The following is a 19,910-nucleotide window of genomic DNA, read 5'->3' as shown; positions in this document are numbered from 1 at the left end:
AAGGAGGTTCATTGCCTCTCTTAACCCTCTATTCAGCCAAAAAAAAAAAAAAACCATCATAAGACATCACAGGAGATGCCCTAGTAGGCTAATATTGTACATTAAACTTGAGAGCATTATTGTTCGGGATATTGTTAGGGGGAGGCAACACTCTTATTATTATTATTTTTTTGAAAGGATTTGATGTTATTAGATATCAAAGTCATGAAAACAGGCTAGAGTCTAACATGCACTTACATAAGAATCCGGTGAAACCGGAGAACCTATCTAAGCCAATTCTAAACTCATTAGAGTCTAAAGGGACGCTCGCCGGAAAGCAAACCTACAACGAGCAAGAACAATATCGCTATTCTAAGGCAAAATCATTCATCTAGTCTAATTTGCCAGCACGCCATTGTGGTACAAATACCAACTAGAAACATCTTAGAACAACACATAGAGATTACTGTAACCCTACAAGGCTTGTAACCAGATGTCTAATAGCAGAGATTTAGGAAAATACTAGCTCCTCCCCCTTAGGGTTGGAGCCAGTATTATCCTTAGCCTCTTCAGGAGTCCTCAACAACCTCGGCAACAGGTTGGTCTTGCTCTTCTTGTCAACTGTAGCAGACTCAACTAGCCCAAGCTGGAGCGACCCAATGACCCAAGCCCACTTCTCAAACCTACTGAAATAGGCCCAACAGAGATTAGGCCCATTTGATCCAGGCCCAGGCCCAGAGGCCCAAACCCAAGCAAGGATGCTGGCCTGAGCATCATGGCGCCGCCAACCTGTCGCCGCTATCGTCTCCGCCCTGTCTGGGGGTCGTCCACCCCAGGCAGCCATCCTCAGAAGCAGCACTGCACTACCACACCAGTGCCTACCGATCAGTATACCTCCAACTCTGATTGTCGATCGCCTCGACCTCGACTGCACCAAGATTAGATGAGAATCCGATCTGTTAATTCGCCAGCAATCGTCCAACGCCGCCGTGTTTTCCCTTCACCCAAACCCCAGTCACGGCGGTACCAGTTCGACGAACCTACGACTGATCTGCCTCGATTCACAGCACCAAGACCCAGCCACCAAGATCCTAGACAAGTGGATCCTTTCGAAACCTCTACCACCACCAAACAGACCCTGAGATCTGCCACGCACGACCAACGACGCGGGTTCGCCGATGAAGACTACCACGCCGCCGCCACCCTCTGCTCAAAAACCCTAGGGCTCTGCTTTTAACACTCTATTGTATTATTTTATTTCTGGGCTTTGGGGAGGCAACACTCTTATTAATTCTACATCAAGTTGAAAAAACATGGCTTGACCTCATCCTTGATCTTGAAAGATATCAAATGATATCGTTTTTTTTTCTTGGCAATACATCGTATTTGTACTTGACTCGTAAATTGATAACAACTGTATTAATATTGTATACAATTTCTGCAAAAATTATTCTATACACCACAGGTACAAGTACAAGTGAATCAACAGATTTCATGAATTAGGTTTTTCAATGTTTATGAAATTTGTGTTCCTAGTGTTGGAACTTTCTTTTATTTCCTAGTACCATACTACAGCAAGTACGAAACCTACGTATCTAATGGTGTCGTGTGGGCTGCTACAGAGAGCCAGAGTCCAATACACACGACACGACAACCCTTTTTTAGTTAAGTTCCCAGTTTCACTGTCCCAGCCGCCAAATCAGAAACCAACCCTTTTCCGGCGAAAACTAACGAACAGAAAAACAGAACCAGTACTCTCTCTCTCTCTCTCTCTCATGGAAGACGACGAGGATACGCGTCAGCTGAGCATATACAGAGCCGCCAGAACCATAAAGCGCAGGGACAACACCCTCTACAACGCCCTCAGATCCATCTACGACGACTCTGTCTTCGTCGGCGAGATCTTCCAGCTCTGGCCCGACCTCCCTCTCCTCGCCAACCTCCGATGTGGCCTCTGGTACTCCCGAACGTTCCACGCCACGTGTTACTTCAAGTCCACCGACGGCCACAACAACAACTGGTCCTTCAACACGTCCCGGCTCAACCTCCACGTCGCTCAGCTCGCAGGTACATTGTTGCTCTGTTTTTGGTGGATTTGGGTTTGGTTTTTGGGTTTTGGATGTGTTTCGGTTCTGATTTGGTGGTGAATTGGCTGCATGGGTAGGACAGAAGGGCGGGTGTTTTATTGTGGATGCAACTAGGAGAGGGAAGCGGTTTCCGGACAGCATGTCGAAGACGATTCCGATTTGGACTTGCGTTTTGAACCGTTCGATTCAAAACCATCGAGAAAGAATGCGGCAGAGTGCTCTGGTTAATGATGGGCTGAGTTTAGAAAACCACAAGGTTCAGACTTCATCAAATTTACAAGTTTTGTTCTAATTGAGTTTGGGTCTACGTCCTTGAGCAATTTGGTTTGAACTTGCCCAAGTTGTGTGGTTATCAAAGACTAATGATCATGACTTTCATACTTCTTTGTGCTGTTTGTAAGTGGAAAGTTTACATTGATCTATGTTGTTTTTAGCAAAATTCAAAACTTGCACTAGTTTGAATGAGTTGTGATCGATTGGGTGAATCTGCTCTGCATCTTTGATAAAATAGATATAAGTTTATGTTGATTCACCATTGTTGTCTAAGTTATATGGTTGTCAAGATTGTGACTTTTTGTACCCTCTTTTTTAATCTGCTCTGCATTTTTGATAAAATAGATATAAGTTTTTGTTGATTCACCATTGTTGTCTAAGTTATATGGTTGTCAAGATTGTGACTTTTTGTACCCTCTTTTCCCCCCCCTGTTTAGGAGTCAAGTACTTGTGATGAATATTATGGAGATACAAGACAGATGCCTATTGATTGGGATTGTTCCTTGCATCTTCCGCTTTGGGTGTCTGGAACAGAGAGAGCTTCTATCGAGAAGCGATTAGAAGAATGGACTCAACAGTTGGATGCAAGTGGAGCTGATATTAGCTCTCTTGCTTCTTGTTTAAAAAAGCCTTTACGCCCTCTATGGATATCACAGAAAACTGTCATTTGGTTGAATGAAGTTCCAGATCATGAGTCCTGGGATTTCACACCTATCATTCTTGTTTCTGCCTCATCCCTGAGCGGTGTTGTGCAACACAGGATTAGTTCAGAATTTAGCTGGAATTATATACCAGGAGCTGGCGATGATGAAGAAAGTTGGGCGAGGGGTTTAACACCTAGTCTTTTCTGGAATTGTGCCTATGATATTATAAATGCAGGTCCTGAAATGTGTAATCAGATGGTGGCTGATATAGTTGAGAAGGATAGAGTGTATCGTGCTCGAAGGGGACAGGATGTTCCTCAGGTCACTGTTAAGGCTCCAAATCTGTTACCAAGCTCGGATCATCGGTTGAGGGACAATGATGAGTCACAATTAGCCGTGGATCTTGCAAACTTTAATATCGATCGTAATTCTTCTGATGAAGATTGTGTTATATCTTGGCTTGGTTTGACTAACCTTGCTGTAGGCACATCTCAGAACGGTATGCTGCCTTATGAACTCATCTTGTTTGTAAGCATCCAAAATCGAACAACACAGATTCATACAACTAAACCCTTCACTTCAGACATTCTTGTCATATGTTCATATATCAACTCCTTCACTCTTCTGTTTCTAATTTCCATCCAGCTTTATCCAAGTATCTTTCCATTCACTTTTCTTTTTTTAGTTCTACATGCATCTTACTGACCCTTTGGTTTACCTTGTTTGTGTAGCCGGAGTATCTAAAGTTGACTGCATATTAAATTGTGATAAGGAGTCTATCTCTGCTGATCCTAAAGCATATTTACATCTTCCTATGGTGGTGGGTCTATAAAAATAATAGGACAGCCTTCTCTTATTTTAATTGGTCAATGTGTATTTATTCCACTAACTCTCAATTTCTTTGCAGACATCAAAGTTTGATCGCTTCTCCTTGTTAAATAATCTCCCTTCTGCGGTAAACTTTGCAAAGTTGAATCTCAGCCAAGGGAAGACACTTCTAATTTGTTGCGATAATGGTAAAAACTTCACCACGATTGCCTAGCATTTTGAATTGCATTTCGAGTGGGCCATCTAAGGCCTTACATGGAATTATTGTATGGTAATATGTTCTATTATTCTATGCTTCTAGGGGAAGATATCAGTGTATGCATCTGTCTGGCAATCTTGACAGCACTATTTGATGAAGAAGGTACACCTTATATTTGTTATTTGCTTCCATTTGCTCTTTGTGCTCTATGTGCATATACATATATGATATGTCGTCATGATTCCTTGTAAGTTAGGAAGCAGTAGCACTTAACTGCAATGCCAATTATGCATATTTCATTCCTTTTAATCTTTTATACATCTCTCTTTCTGGTAGCTTACAATCATGGACTCGTGCATACTGTTTAAGGTGTAGGGACCATTAGTTCAAATGTTATGTTTCTATCTTGCTATCCCTCAATCTTCTTTTGTTTGAATAGGAACCTTCGATGGTGGAAACTTCTTCAGTGACACATGCATTACCAAGTTAGAAATGCGGAGAAGACTCATTACTATCTGCAAATATGTAGTAAATGCCAGGCCATCAAGAGGGAATCTGAAGCAGGTTTTTAACTTTCTTAGTAGTGGAAGAGCTGGTTTGACAAACATGCCTACGTAGGCCTTCACTTTTGCAGGAATGCTAACAGCTGATGATGAATCTCATCCGAACTCTCAGGATTAGCTACTCAAATACATTACAAAAGTTTTTTGCTGAAGACTCATTACTATCTGCAAATATGTAGTAAATGCCAGGCCATCAAGAGGGAATCTGAAGCAGGTTTTTAACTTTCTTAGTAGTGGAAGAGCTGGTTTGACAAACATGCCTACGTAGGCCTTCACTTTTGCAGGAATGCTAACAGCTGATGATGAATCTCATCCGAACTCTCAGGATTAGCTACTCAAATACATTACAAAAGTTTTTTGCTGAAATTATGCAAGGTACAGGCTCTCTTGGCTATGGCAAAGCAATTATGCTCATTGATGCCATTCTGTTGTAACATTAGTGTGAGGGAGAAAACTGAGGCATGGAATTTGTATAAAACGAGCAAGCATTCCTTGTAACGAAGGAAAGGAACTTGAACAATAAACAAGCTTTGTGGCATCATTTTTCACAAATTTGATTGAAGATTTGGGCCTGCCGATCTAAGGCTGTAGTACAATAGTATGAGATTCGCATCTCTGAACCTTTCTTTGCTCGTCTACAATTGGAAAACAGAGAGGGAAGAAGCACTTAACCTACCTCTACCAAACATGGCGGGGCTCCCTAGCGCACCCTTGGCCCATTAAACATATAGCTGTACTTTACAAACTTTAATTGAGGAATAGTATTATCTTCTTCTTCTTTGTTAGAAAGAATATTAGCATATTATGGATCTATCAAGATGAACAAATAGAAGAAAAAGGAGTGCCAAATTCTTTGTTTATATTTGATGTGATCGAAAGGCTTCACTTTCGCTTCGAAAGTGAGAATAATGGAGCCTCTATATCCCCTTTCTTGATGTGCCTTCGTCATGATTGCATTTTTCTTTTTATTTCTGTGTCGTCATATTCATGATGCCTCTATCAATCACTGTGAGTTCGTGGACATATTTTGAAGTCCTATTCTTTTGCCGACTTTTTCTTTACTAAAATATCTCGACTAAGAAAAACTTGCGGACTCAGATTAAAGAGCGTAGGACCAATCTCTTTTCTTAACCCACTTTTAGGTTAACCTATAAATTACATGTTCTTGGCGTATTGTGAAATTTTGCTGTCAGTAATTGGTTGTTTGTTGTTAGTGATTGATCTAGTTCTGATTAGGACTGACGTTCATGCTTGATATTAGTTAGAATATTTCATGCATGTAGTCCCCAAAAAAAGTAAGAAAGCATTCGCATCAACTTTGATCTTTTATTTTTCGTTGAAAGAATTATGTTTGCAAAAAATTAACTCTAGTAGAAATGTGTTCCTCGTGTATGGATAGTAGAAATGTGTTCCCCATGTATGGAAAGTAGAGGTGTAGTACGTTTACCACACGGATTACTGTCATCCGAATATTTAGAGCGACTGACCCATCAACAAGGAAGCTTCTTGCCATCACCATCTCTTGTATCAATCAATAAGATCAGATTATTGACTTGGTACGTTGGGTGACTATCCCAATGATGGCTTTCTGAAATGGGGAAGTGACGCAGTCGGATTGATAACTAGGTTTACTAGCAATAAACCTAAACAAAGGGTTCTGGAGTCCACTAGAGATAAAAGAGAAAACTCTCAATTTTGATTGATAATATGATAAAAGATAGTTCTGCAGCCGTTTAAGGTTGCTTATATATGGGAAAGAAACCCTAGGGCGACTAACAATGAAACCCTAAAGCCCACGGATTAAAACAAAACAAATCCAAAATAAATTAGAAAACCTAAAATAAAAGAATGTAACAAAACAAATCCAAAATAAACTAGAAAACCTAAAATAAAAAGAATGTAAAACTAGCCTAAAAATATGAAATCACGAATCGGATAATTAAGACGATACATTTTGGCCTAAATCTGATAGGGCTCACTAAAGTGAGTCTTGAAGATCTCGTCGTTCCCATTCTGGAAAGCTATCATGCGTCTCAAACAGACATTCTGGCCAAAAGTTAGTCAAATCTGATTCAAAATCAAAACCTAACTTTTTGTACGAGTAACTCGAAAGGTCCAAAACCAAATCTTCTTGAATATTCCAGCGGCTAATAATCTCATTACGCGTGAGTTACCTATTTTCCAATCACTCTTTTTGATTCTACGCCGCTTCTTTGCTTTTATGGTTTTCTGGCTAAACTGGGCACATTCTCGTCCTACATCAGGAAGTTCCTTCTATGGTATCTGAGGTATGGTCAATTGGATAGTTTGGTTTAGTCTTCAAAAGAAGACAATTTGATACCTGAACTTAGGCTTCGTTTGATCTTTTGGTACTACAGTTAATTTTTCAGTTAAATGTAAGTATAAAATTAATTTTTATAATCTAGTTATAAAAATAAAATAAAAACCCTTCGTAAGTGGGAGATTATGAGTTCGACTCACAAAAGACTAGTTGTAGCATTTGAGTTGTTTATCTGATCAAAAAAAAAAAAAAAAAGAGTTTTGTGGGTTGATGACCATGAACATGAATTAAATTTGAGTTATGTTGAAGATAACATAATTGAATTTTATGTTTAAAAGTTTAGTCGTTGTGATTTGAATAGCCACGAAACTAATCCATTGAAAGTAGTCTCGTGGGTATTCAAATCATGACGACTATATTTCTTAAACATAAAATTTGATTATTTCATCTTTAACATAACCCAAAAGCATTAATTTATACCCATGAAATGATAAAGAACAGTCATGAACCCACAAAACTTATTTTTTTTAATCTTATTTTTATACATATATTCCAAATGTCAATTTTATCCTTATATTTAACTGAATTAAAAATCAACATAAATACCAAAATGTCAAACGGAACCTAAATTCAGGTATCAAATTGTCCTCTTTTGAAAATTAGATACCAAAGTGTCCAATTGGCCATACCTCAAGTGCTGTAGAAGGAATTTACCTTCTGAAATTGGATTTGTAGAAGTATCAAAAATTATTCGGTCATGTAACTTGGATATTTAGTATACAACTAGGATCGACCAAATGTTTTCTTTTATTCGACATATTACTTTTGGCAAACATCGATATTTAAACAATAACCCAATATATCGTTAGATTATAGGTTGGAATGAGGGTGTTCTCACTTTTGTATCACTAAAACTCCCTATATATGTAGACATTTATAGATCAACAGATACATACATATCATTTGCCTTACTTAATTAGCAGCCTCTACATACAAAAGCATATTATTTCTTGTTTCTTAAACCAAAGCAATCAAGCAGCAGAAGCAGAACCTGGTTTTGTACCAAACTGCTTGGAAAAAGTCACGTGGTATAAATACATACTAAGACTGCTAATGTCTATACGATGAACTTTTAACGAACCCACTAATAGTACTAACATACATTACATAAAAACTGGAAATCGCAAGGCAGGTACGACTGTGACTTCCCTGTGTTTCACTTTTATTAGCTCAGAGCCCTCGGACATTCTCATTAGGGTTTACCTAAAAAGCAGGGAATAATGAATACTTTGCTCATTAATTATAATATAAAAATACTTAAACCCTTATTGTTTGCGGAAGGTCTACTAGCTTAGTAGATTAAGTGATTAACCATTCTTAAACTTCAATTAGGGCACATGGTTCTTATGCTTCTTAACAAAAAACGTCTTGCCATATACATATTATTAACCATATTGAAAGCAAAAGGTTGGCACATGAGCTTTTGTGGGATTCATTGTTTTGACCCATTTATTGAAATATGAGCTTTTAAAATTTGATATGGATATATTCAATTCTTTTAGTGGTTAAGGACCATCACCATCTGTAATGTAATGTAGGATTAACTGGGTTATTGTGGGAGGTGGGGGCAAGAAAAGTGGACGTATCAATTGTCTCACGAATATGATTGTTTACTTATTCCACTAATTGAGCTTAGTATTAGTTAAGCCTACTTAAGCCTACATCATTTATATTGTTATTATAGCCATTCGCCCTATGCTTGGTTTGCGCTGAGAAACCCGGGACCGTCGATCTATGCAACGTAGAGCTTGATGAGAAATTTTTCGTTCTTTTATGCCAAGTATATTGCATCTCGTTAAAAACTTGAGTTTGGTTTCAATGCATAGTTAGGGCAAAGCAAGTGCCTGCTAAAAACTCTAGAACTTCTCGTATTCGACATAGCTAGGAAATCTTGGTTAATGAGAACCCCGGCCCATATTCACAAATTGAGTTCGAGTTATTCGATTTTTTTTAATTTTTTTTATAATTTTATCAGGTAGTTAGTTGTTAGTAACTCACACACCCATGCAGTGGTATCCCAGCACCAGGACACCTGCACCGACATTGCTGCGAAAGCCTGGCAAAGCCAGACTAATCCACTGCACTGCAGACGCACGAATCCAAAGGATGCCTCAAATCTTCTGGCCACGGGATGGAGTTGGGATTCGAACGCTAGACCTGGGGGTTCCAGACTAGGCCATTTGACAAACACACCACACCACGTGGTTGACTTATTCGAAATTTTTGGAACATCTTCGGGGCACCACAAATTAGGCAAGCATTTTAGGCTTTAACCTGCTAGCTAATCTGAGAGAAGAAGCAAGCCCCTCCTGCTTTTAATTCTTTGTTAATCTATTTTAGTGAAACTAAATTAGGGCAACATGATTATGTTGCATTTGCACGTACGTACGTGTGCTGTTTGCGGTTGAATATTATACAGAAGGGGATAATTTTTTTAAGAGATCAACCAAATGCCAATCTGGGAAGATCATTTTTGATTTTTCTGCTCGATTCTTAATTATTGGAAAGCTTGTTAAGGTTATAAGATTCTTCCTTTTCCCTAGCTACGAATAATCAGATCTCACACTCCTATATAAAATTGATTCTTCTGTGCAAATATAAACTTCTTTGTTTGTTCACAGAATCTAAAACTGATTCATGTACATGATACATAAGTACATTTGATTACGCAGGAGAAGTCCTGCAATTTTTAAGTAAATATGATCCAATTAAGGATCAAGAATTAATGTAAAATATTAGTAAGATCACGACTTTGCAAAATGCAGACCCTGTCAAGTTGATCATGTTGAAGAAGATATATGGAATATCAGAACGATCGTTGCTTTTGCTTTGCTCTGATCCATATATTGCATCAACCACTCGATCATCACTTTTTTTTTCTTCCTTTTTTCTTTTTGGTGAAATGAACAGTCATACTTTTTCATGAGATATAAGTAGGTTGGACATATAAAGATGGATTAACTTGTGTACGCGCGTGTCAGTTTCTTTTGTATTCTTTTTAGTTGTTTAGTTTTTACATTTATCTTGAGAACTTCTTAATGCAATTGCTACACAAATCGCTTCAAGGCATCGCAATTAATTATGAATTTAGAGTTCACATCTTTTATTATTGCAACAGTTTCATAATTTGTATTAACGAATTATCACCGAATTCAAAGTGTGAAACTGTTTAAATCAATAATTTTTTCTAACGTACTCTTTAACAGTGAGTTATATATTATGTATTGTTTGAAATAAACCCGTGCGCTTAAAAAAGTAAGTAAAAAGATAATGAACTTGATGAAAAAGTGAACTACATTAACCACTAGACTTGCACATTTTTGTACTAGGACCCGACCATTAGAATAATGTTTTATTATCTAACGTGTTTCACGTTAATTAACCAGCTAGACAATGCGATTAATAAGCTACAAAGATAACAAATTGGATGAATTACTTTCCAGTACAACTAGTGGTTTAGTTCGGAGAAAAAGGTGAAAATGTTCCATGTTGAGTATAATGCTTTCTCATATAATTCCTAAAATGGTATAAGGACAAGAAATGGTGGAGCATGGACTGCAGGGAAATCTGAAATATATCTCATACAATTATAGGAAACAAACACATTAATTAGTTGGCTATGATCTAAGCTTGTATGGGACTATCTGATAATCTTAGCTAGTGTAATTGACATACAATGAAGTATTTATATCTAGCCACATTGAATTATTATATGTCATATGTCTTTACTTAACTAACATATATATATATATATATATATATATATATATCTTGGACTTAAAGAGGAAGCCAAACCATTTACAAGTCATCATACAATTAAAATCGATTGATTTCTAGCTAAACTAAGTATAAAGATAGTTTGCTTTCGAGACTGAAGCCATAGATGTTTTAGTATTAATGTTAAGTTTGCTTACAAATTATATAGACTTTAATGGGTGTGCACCAAAACTATAGATCAAATAACGACATGGTGGAATGACATGATATGTAGTTATGTACAGCTAGGGGAAGATAATAGAGGGGGAAAAGAAAAGAAAATGAAAGTTCCCCCTTTTTTCTAACCCATATCATTAATTATTCTATCTATCAATTTGTTCTTTTCTTATAATTCTTTTACATTATTTATAGTTGTAAATCATTGAATAATATATTCTTATTGGAAATATTCTGGTTGCATTACTTGAAAAAAAAAAAAAACGTTGTTGAAAATCAAAACTCTTGTTATGCGTGGGAGTCAGGGAGATGATCGATAAGTACATGAAAACGGTAGGTGAATATGACTCCACCATTCTTTCGATACATTAGTCCAGTTCTTAATTACATATATGTGTTAGTTACCATACATTACTCCTCAGTGAGTATAGCCATGTAACCCATGTTGATATGACTTGGAAAAGTCACAGTTTGCAGGCTGCTGTTTTGAACTTTTTAGGTTTTCTTTTCAATTCTATAGAACTTTAATAATCTTTTGGTACGAAACAGATTGTACAAGGAGATCATGCATATGTGACTTTACAATGTACCCATAGACATCGATCGCGAGCTCGAGCTAGTTAGGTCAAATTGGGTCGTCCATCTTTCCGTTCGTATAATACTTTCCCCTAAAGCAAATGAGAGCTCATGTTTACAATGAATAGACGATGAAAAATGACAAACAAAAGGAGGTCAATAAACAATAAAGTGAATAAACGACATGCGTGCAGAGCAAAAGTTGCATATATGGCGCAACACAAACACAGATGCAAGCTGATTGGCCAATAGTAGTACTGCCCAAGTGGTCATAGTCAACTTAATTTGTTTACCACACACACTTTATATGTTAATCCAAAAATGGGTTACCCTTGGTCTCATGCTATTGAAAGTTAGCCACCACCATGACACTCCAATATATAATTGTAGCTTCATAGAAACCACTACCCTACAATCCTACATCACTTTGCTTCTTGCTATATATAAAAATCCATACTTCATCTTATTTCTTTGAGCAAGCAGAAACGCGCTAATAAATTTTATGCGTCAACTTCTTCTTCTTCTTCTTCCTTTTCAAATTATCTAGACGGGCCAGTACTAGCTAGCATAATTTGCAGAGTGTGTTTGAGAAGCAAAATGGGTTCTCCGGAGAAGAATGAGAACCATGAGAAAGAAGAGAAGAAGTCCGCAGATTCAGTATTCAAAATTTTCAGATATGCTGATTGGGTTGATGTTGTGCTAATGGTTTTTGGAACCATCGGAGCTATCGGAGATGGCATGTCTACTAACTGTTTGCTGCTCTTTGCCAGCCGTCTTATGAACAACTTGGGGTACGGTCAGAATCAGACCCAACAGAATAATAATCATGGCAATTGGATGGACGAGGTTGAAAAGGTACGGTCATCAGTCTTACGTAGTCAAACACTATCACTCATCACTAGCTCTCAGTGTTTTCTTGGTTTTCTGCTTTCCATTTTACTCAACTAACTCATGTCTCACATTTTCCATCTTTTCACTGTGTTTTGGTGAACAGTGCAGTTTATACTTTGTATACTTGGGATTAGCAGTAATGCTGGTGGCTTTTTTGGGTAATTTCAAACCCTTCTTCCTTTTTCATTGGCTATTTGCTTTCCGATTTGGGGGATTGATCGGATCGATGCAAAGCAAAATTAAAGAACAAAACCCAGTTCACTGTGTTCCTAATACGCTGACAGCATCGATCTGTCAACAAAGTTAGGTCTAATAAGTATATACTAAAAAGGAGGGGGAAACGAAAAAGAAAAAATTAGAGCTCTCTGTGGGGGAACCCTAAAACTGATAAAGTCCTAATCCTCTAAAATATATGGGCGAAAATTGATATCCTTAAGAGCCCTGGGTTGGAATCATAATTAAGTATGAAATACTTATTAAATACGATCGATCCAGATCCCATAATTGACTGTTTTAATGGTTGCAGAAGGCTATTGTTGGAGCAAAACCAGTGAGAGGCAGGTGCTGAAGATTCGTTACAAGTACTTGGAAGCTGTTCTTAGACAAGAAGTTGGGTTTTTCGATTCACAAGAAGCAAGTACTTCGGAGGTGATCAACAGTATATCAAAAGATACTTCTCATTTACAGGAAGTTCTGAGTGAAAAGGTAACTCAACTTATTTTGGTAGTATTATTCCATCAAACCCAGCAATGGGGTAAGTATTCAATTTAGTTTTCTTTTCTATTTTGATCAAGTAAAAATGTTCACTCAATTATTTTTATGAGCAAATTAATGAGACACTGTATTGAAATTTCCACTATCTCAAGGCCGGTGTTCTAGTTTTTGGGCGTTTTAATGTAAACATACAAATCAGGCCACATGTAATGCAATTCAATAATTGAATTCGTTCCTATATATACTTCTCTTCAATTTAAGGGTATAGGTGCCGATAAAAACTTGTTAATTTCTGCAGTTTTGAATGGAAATATATAATTTAGATTTTTGTGGTTAATTTTGTTTTCATTTTTCATGTTTTATTAGGTGCCGATATTTTTTATGCACTCGTCAGTGTTCGTCTCCGGGCTTGCTTTCTCCACCTTCTTGTCTTGGAGACTATCCGTAGTAGCATTTCCAACACTTCTTCTCCTGATCATACCCGGAATGATCTATGGGAAATATCTTCTTTATTTGTCTAAACAGTCATACAAAGAGTATGGAAAAGCAAACACCATTGTAGAGCAAGCTCTGAGCTCCATCAAAACCGTCTATTCGTTCACGGCTGAGAGGACAATTTTGGAGAGGTACTCAGCAGTATTGGAGAGAACAAGAAGGCTGGGGATCAAGCAAGGGATTGCAAAAGGTCTTGCTGTAGGAAGCACAGGGCTGTCTTTTGCAATATGGGCATTTCTGGCTTGGTATGGAAGCCATTTGGTGATGTATAGAGGTGAAAGTGGTGGTAGGATCTATGCTGCTGGCATCTCCTTCGTACTGAGTGGACTGTATGTGCTTCCTCATCTCACACTTTGCCTCTTAATTAGTTCATCCAATATGTCATAATTTGATTTATGCTACTATATCATGTTTTTTACCAACTAGAAGAACATAGTTCTGTCTTTTGTTTTTTGGTATTTACTTTCAGATGGTCGGTTGCTTAGAAGTGATCGAAGTGATTGTTATGTGGGAAAAATGTGCTAATTAAGAACAAAATTAACTACAGCAAAGGAGTAAATATGGTAGACAAAAATTAAAAATTGACAAAATTATTTTGAAAAGTCACCGCTACTACTACTTTTAACCTTTATTTTAATGGTCAGCATAAGCCTTTCTTCACCTTTATTGGCACCTGACAATTTAATAATGCTCACTCAGCAAATAATTTCATTTATCATATCCAGCAATGACCATTTATTTTCTGGTAAAGATGAAATGGTGAAAATGTACTAATCATGAACAGTGTTTATGTGTAGATGCATGTCCATTTTCACGACAAGTTTTGTAAACCCTACTTTCAGTGCACAAAAAATTATTACTTTTAGTTTAAGGTATGGGTAATTTTAGTTTAACACATGATATCAGTATTTTCATGCAAGACTAATTGATACTTTCACTGCAAGGCTAGCATTTTCATGATTTTAAGCTAGGACTTCTGTAGATTATTAAAAAGTTCATACAGTATCCAATTCTCTAATTGATTGATGTGAACATATGTGTATGATATTTAGCAATTAATATCTGCTGAACTAATGTAATACAGATCCTTGGGAATGGCACTTCCAGATTTGAGGCACTTTACAGAAGCTTCCATTGCTGCATCACGCATATTCGATAGGATTGACCGAAAACCATTGATTGATGGTGAAGACATAAAAGGACTTGTCTTGGACAACATTAGAGGCGAAGTAGAATTCATAGATGTCAGATTCACATACCCTTCTCGTCCGGATTCCATTGTCCTCAAAGACTTCAATCTCAAAGTTGAAGCAGGGAAGACAATTGCACTTGTTGGTGCCAGCGGAAGTGGCAAATCCACAGCAATTGCATTGGTGCAACGCTTTTATGATGCAGATGGGGGAGTTGTTCGAATTGATGGTGTCGATATAAAGACACTTCAATTGAAGTGGATAAGATCGCAAATGGGACTTGTTAGTCAAGAACATGCTTTGTTTGGTACATCAATAAAGGAAAATATCATGTTTGGGAAACTTGATGCCAATATGGATGAAGTCACAGCTGCTGCTATGGCTTCCAATGCTCACAATTTCATAAGGCAGCTTCCTGAAGGGTATGAGACCAAGGTAAATACATATTTAAAAGGGTATTACTTATAAACGATGATGTCTTCATGACAATATATTACTAGTTAGAAACAAATGAGGTACCCTATGGTTGAAGAAGTACTCTACTTTTTAACATATAGCTGGTGGTATTTGACAGATTGGAGAGCGAGGAGCACTTTTATCGGGGGGACAAAAGCAGCGGATAGCCATTGCTAGAGCAATTATCAAGAATCCTATAATTCTCTTACTTGATGAAGCAACAAGTGCTCTTGACTCTGAGTCAGAGACACTGGTCCAAAATGCTCTTGACCAAGCCTCCATGGGAAGAACCACATTGGTAACTATTGTAACAATGCAAACAGATATGCCTTGTTTTTTTGAGAAACAGATATGCCTTGGTTAATACTTCATTACTGTGAACATGATCAGGTGGTAGCTCACAAGCTTTCTACAGTTCGAAATGCAGACCTCATTGCGGTGGTCAGTGGGGGTTGCGTCATCGAAATAGGCTCACACAACGACCTCATCAACCGTCAAAATGGGCAGTATGCAAAGCTAGCAAAGATGCAGAGACAGTTCAGCACCTTTGACAATGTAGACCAAGACCAAAATTCAGATACACGCTTGTCTTCGGTTGCAAGAAGCAGTGCTGGCAGGTTAAGCACCGCAAGATCAAGCCCTGCTATGTTTGCAAAATCACCACTAGCTATTGAGACCACAGAATCTGTAGTGTCTCATCCCCCAACCTCCTTCTACCGCCTTCTCTCTTTAAACTCCCCTGAATGGAAGCAAGGCCTAATTGGAAGCCTCTCAGCGATAGCCTTTGGCTCAGTCCAACCTATCTATGCCCTCACCGTGGGTGGTATGATATCAGCTTTTTTTGTGCACAGCCATGAGGAAATGCGTGCACGAATTCGAACATATTCATTGATTTTCTCTGCGCTTTCCTTAATCTCCATGACATTGAATCTTTTGCAACATTATAATTTTGCTTATATGGGTGAGCAGCTCACGAAAAGAATCCGATTGCAAATGCTCCAAAAGATCTTGACCTTTGAGACAGCTTGGTTTGATGAGGAGCACAACACAAGTGGGGCATTGTGTTCAAGATTGAGCAATGAGGCTTCCATGGTGAAGTCCCTTGTGGCAGACAGGGTCTCTTTATTAGTCCAAACCACTTCAGCCGTCACAATTGCTATGATGTTGGGACTAATAGTTGCTTGGAAGCTAGCACTTGTTATGATTGCGGTCCAACCACTCGCGATTCTTTGCTTCTACACCAAGAAAGTGCTGCTCTCTAGCCTTTCAGCCAATTTTGTCAAGGCGCAAAACCATAGCACCCAAATTGCAGTTGAAGCAGTTTATAACCATAGAATTGTAACTTCATTTGCAAGTGTAGGGAAAGTGCTCCAAATATTCGACAAAGCTCAGGAGGCACCAAGAAAAGAGGCAAGGAAGAAATCATGGCTGGCTGGCATTGGAATGGGGTCAGCTCAGTGCCTAACATTTATGTCATGGGCATTGGACTTTTGGTATGGTGGTAAACTAGTCGAAAATGGACAAATATCAGCTGGGGATGTGTTCAAAACATTTTTCATATTGGTTAGTACTGGTAAGGTTATAGCAGAAGCTGGGAGCATGACTTCTGATTTAGCCAAGGGTGCTACTGCAGTTGCATCTGTGTTTGACATTCTTGACAGGCACTCACTGATTCCAGGGTCACAGAATGTAAGTAACAAATAATTACTACTGGAATTAATTAATTAGCATTGTTTTTCAGTTTGTTAATTGGGTTGATATGTTTCATTTTCAGGTTGGGGATGATGATAGTACTAGTGGAATCAAGTTAGAAAAAGTAACAGGGAGGATAGATATGAAGAAAGTTGACTTTGCATACCCAAGCAGGCCGGAGACCCTAGTGTTGCGCCAATTTAGCTTGGAGGTCAAGACAGGCACAAGCATTGGACTTGTTGGGAAAAGTGGGTGTGGTAAATCAACTGTGATTGGACTGATACAAAGGTTTTATGATGTTGAGAGGGGGTCAGTGAAGGTAGATGGAGTTGATATAAGGGAGCTAGATGTTCAATGGTATAGGAAGCACACTGGCCTTGTTAGCCAAGAGCCGGTGATATATTCAGGCACCATCCGTGACAACATCATGTTCGGAAAGCTTGATGCTTCGGAAAATGAAGTCGTAGAGGCTGCCAGAGCTGCCAATGCTCACGAATTCATCTCGTAAGTATATGTCTCTACTTATGTATGTGTTCATATAGTGCTTATGTTTAAACCTACGTTATTTTGGGGTGCAGAGCCTTGAAAGACGGCTATGAGACAGAATGTGGTGAAAGAGGAGTGCAGCTCTCAGGAGGGCAGAAGCAAAGAATAGCAATAGCAAGAGCAATACTTAGGAACCCTATAATACTATTGCTAGATGAGGCAACAAGCGCTCTTGATGTGCAATCGGAGCACCTTGTGCAGGAAGCATTGGACCGAATCATGGTTGGAAGGACCACAATTGTGATAGCACATCGACTTAACACCATAAAAAACCTTGAGATGATTGCAGTTGTCGAAGATGGGAAGGTTATAGAGAAAGGCACTTATGCTCAGCTCAAGCACAAGCGTGGTGCCTTCTTCAACCTTGCTAGCTGTCAAACTTAATTTGGTACGCGTAAACAAAATATATGCCGTATAATGGTGTATGTATGCTGTTGGTGTGAACTGTTGAGCTCAAATGGACAAACTTGTTTATTGAAAATAGTTCTTATATATTTATTTTCTCTGCTAGAGCAGCATACATGATTTCTGGACACCATAGTAAGGTGGCCTTATTTATTTCAGAAACAAAAGACCAACACAAGCAAGACAACTAGTACAGATAGACCACTTATTGGTTGAACTTGAACTCTAGAACTGCAGCCATTGCATCATTATGCTTTACTTGCGCTGAGGGGTCTCAAGGATCAAGTTGCCTGAGCATCTGAAAAAACCACAACAAAACATATAAAAGCATAAGTGATGCGTTTACTAATAGAAAGAGAAAAGGTCTGCATTTGCTGCTGTGTCGTAAATTAGAGGGAGAGAAGAGAAAGAGACCTGAAAGTAGGGTCCAAGATTCTCTTTGAGCTTATCATGCTCATTTTTGACTTGAAAAAACTGAGTCCAAAATCTGCTCACATGCATCAACTGACAAGTTGATTATAATTGCCTATAATAACTAACTAATAGGTAAACAGAATAACGTTTTCAATGTTCTATATTTTTCAACCGATAAAAAGACGAGTTAGATGAGTAGTGCTCTACTTTACCTCTCCATTTCTCCATCTTTCAGAAGTGCCCTCAGTTTGTTTATTTCACTCCACACCTTGGCAGCACCAACGCTGTGAATAACAATGACAAAAATGAACAAAATTCATGAGATAGCCTATGGTACTGTAATGTTTATCATACACTCATTTTACATCTATTTGAAAAAAAAATTACAATTATTTGAATCAAAATTACAATATTGAGAGCAAAATTATCATATTCATTTACAATATTTACATATAATTAAACAAAACAACAAATTTGTTCAAAAACTTGTAACAAGGTCGTAGATGGTGTAATTACCATTATTATAACTAAGATTACACAAAATAGGACTCAACATTACCACTCTGACAACAAATTTGTTATTACATTTATAAATATGTGTATGAGATACGGATATGTATTATAGGAGTTTCCAAAATTAATAACTCAAGCAGTTAAAAAAAAAAAAAAAAAACGGAATGAATAAATTCCTACCTGGAGCTGCTACCTTTGAGCTGATGGAGATATTGATCTATCTGTGGGAGATCATAGGGTGGTGTTTGGCTGTGACAACATAAACATTAGCCATCATAATTTTTTATCTAATGTGAAAATACATTAGGAAAATAATTAAGAGATTAATGTTGTACTGGTAGTAGTACTCACAGAGCATGCTCCACAGTAGCTATCAGTTTGGTAGAGTCCCTGAAAAACATGGTCATCACCTCCTCAGCAAAGTGAGGATTCTCTTCTTCCAACTCTTCGAGTTGGACAAAGTGCTTGTCAAGCATTCCCTGCAGAGTGAACAAATTAATCAATTCATGATTTTCACAGATGTGTTACTAATACTGAAATGAATTCCATCGGAATTGCTAATGAAAAGAAATAAACCTCATCAAAGAAAAACTGCCTCAAGGTGGAAATTTGATTGCGCAAGCTGTTGCTGTCTGCCATTGTTGCTAGCTCACAAAACAAATACTAGTGATGAACCACAGTGGTGATGAAGCTAGGCCAAGAACATCATATTTATATCATGAAAACTAGCTAGGATAGAACAATGCATTTATTCATTTTGGAAAAGTCCAGATTACAGAATCCAAAGAGCAGAAATTGCATGTTAGGTGACAAAGTGAGTATGCAAATCATGTGAAAAAAAGAGCAATGCAGCAAGTTATGGCATGCAATTCTGCCGAGATTCAGAAAAATAGAGTATGCTTAGAACAGTCACGTGCACGCGCGTGAGTGACTCTCAACCATTGATGTGTGCTGCTAATTATTCACGCATAGCTGTTAACCATTGATGTGTGTTGCTAATCACTCACGCGCCATACACGGTACTTAGCATTCACATTATTTCTTTATGTTTTTGTATGTGTTTGATAAATTGTGAAATAAATGTATTGAGATTTTCTTAAAACTTTCTCGTTTTTTTTAAAATTGATATAGATTCGGGAGTAAATTTAATAATAGAATTGTTGAAAATTTG

At 37.8% G+C, this 19,910-nt stretch overlaps 3 protein-coding genes across 6 annotated transcripts; 2 read left to right on the top strand and 1 right to left on the bottom strand.

Moving 5' to 3' along the window:
* The first annotated feature begins 1,562 nt into the window (after positions 1–1,562).
* On the top strand, positions 1,563–5,345 carry LOC112189394 (tRNA A64-2'-O-ribosylphosphate transferase). Of its 3 annotated transcripts, none has more exons than XM_024328726.2 (8): positions 1,563–2,046; positions 2,144–2,322; positions 2,777–3,482; positions 3,715–3,803; positions 3,891–3,999; positions 4,113–4,172; positions 4,450–4,531; positions 4,745–5,345. In XM_024328726.2, exons 1-8 carry the CDS (start codon positions 1,578–1,580, stop codon positions 4,839–4,841), a joined length of 1,791 nt encoding a protein of 596 aa, XP_024184494.2. In that variant the 5' UTR covers positions 1,563–1,577; the 3' UTR covers positions 4,842–5,345. The 3 variants fall into 3 exon arrangements, with proteins under 3 accessions (XP_024184494.2, XP_024184493.2, XP_040371266.1); XM_024328725.2 differs by having other exon boundaries at positions 1,564–2,046; positions 4,450–4,605; positions 4,819–5,345; XM_040515332.1 differs by having other exon boundaries at positions 1,911–2,046; positions 2,149–2,322; positions 4,450–5,345.
* A 6,495-nt stretch (positions 5,346–11,840) lies between these two features.
* Positions 11,841–17,936, top strand: LOC112184123 (putative ABC transporter B family member 8). Of its 2 annotated transcripts, XM_024322407.2 has the most exons (9): positions 11,841–12,278; positions 12,418–12,472; positions 12,841–13,019; positions 13,395–13,852; positions 14,608–15,148; positions 15,288–15,467; positions 15,560–16,858; positions 16,944–17,365; positions 17,440–17,936. In XM_024322407.2, exons 1-9 carry the CDS (start codon positions 12,021–12,023, stop codon positions 17,789–17,791), a joined length of 3,744 nt encoding a protein of 1,247 aa, XP_024178175.1. In that variant the 5' UTR covers positions 11,841–12,020; the 3' UTR covers positions 17,792–17,936. The 2 variants fall into 2 exon arrangements, with proteins under 2 accessions (XP_024178175.1, XP_024178176.1); XM_024322408.2 differs by lacking the exon at positions 12,418–12,472 and having other exon boundaries at positions 12,153–12,278.
* Positions 17,929–19,562, bottom strand: LOC112184127 (histidine-containing phosphotransfer protein 4). The gene is made up of 6 exons (XM_024322414.2): positions 19,316–19,562; positions 19,091–19,218; positions 18,920–18,988; positions 18,439–18,510; positions 18,227–18,299; positions 17,929–18,110 (listed from the first exon to the last, which is right to left on the bottom strand). Exons 1-6 carry the CDS (start codon positions 19,376–19,378, stop codon positions 18,087–18,089), a joined length of 429 nt encoding a protein of 142 aa, XP_024178182.1. The 5' UTR covers positions 19,379–19,562; the 3' UTR covers positions 17,929–18,086.
* Between the last annotated feature and the right edge of the window lie 348 nt (positions 19,563–19,910).

Source organism: Rosa chinensis, chromosome 2, assembly GCF_002994745.2.
Source record: "Rosa chinensis cultivar Old Blush chromosome 2, RchiOBHm-V2, whole genome shotgun sequence".
Lineage (NCBI taxonomy): Eukaryota > Viridiplantae > Streptophyta > Magnoliopsida > Rosales > Rosaceae > Rosa > Rosa chinensis.
This window is presented reverse-complemented; position numbering and strand designations above follow the sequence as displayed.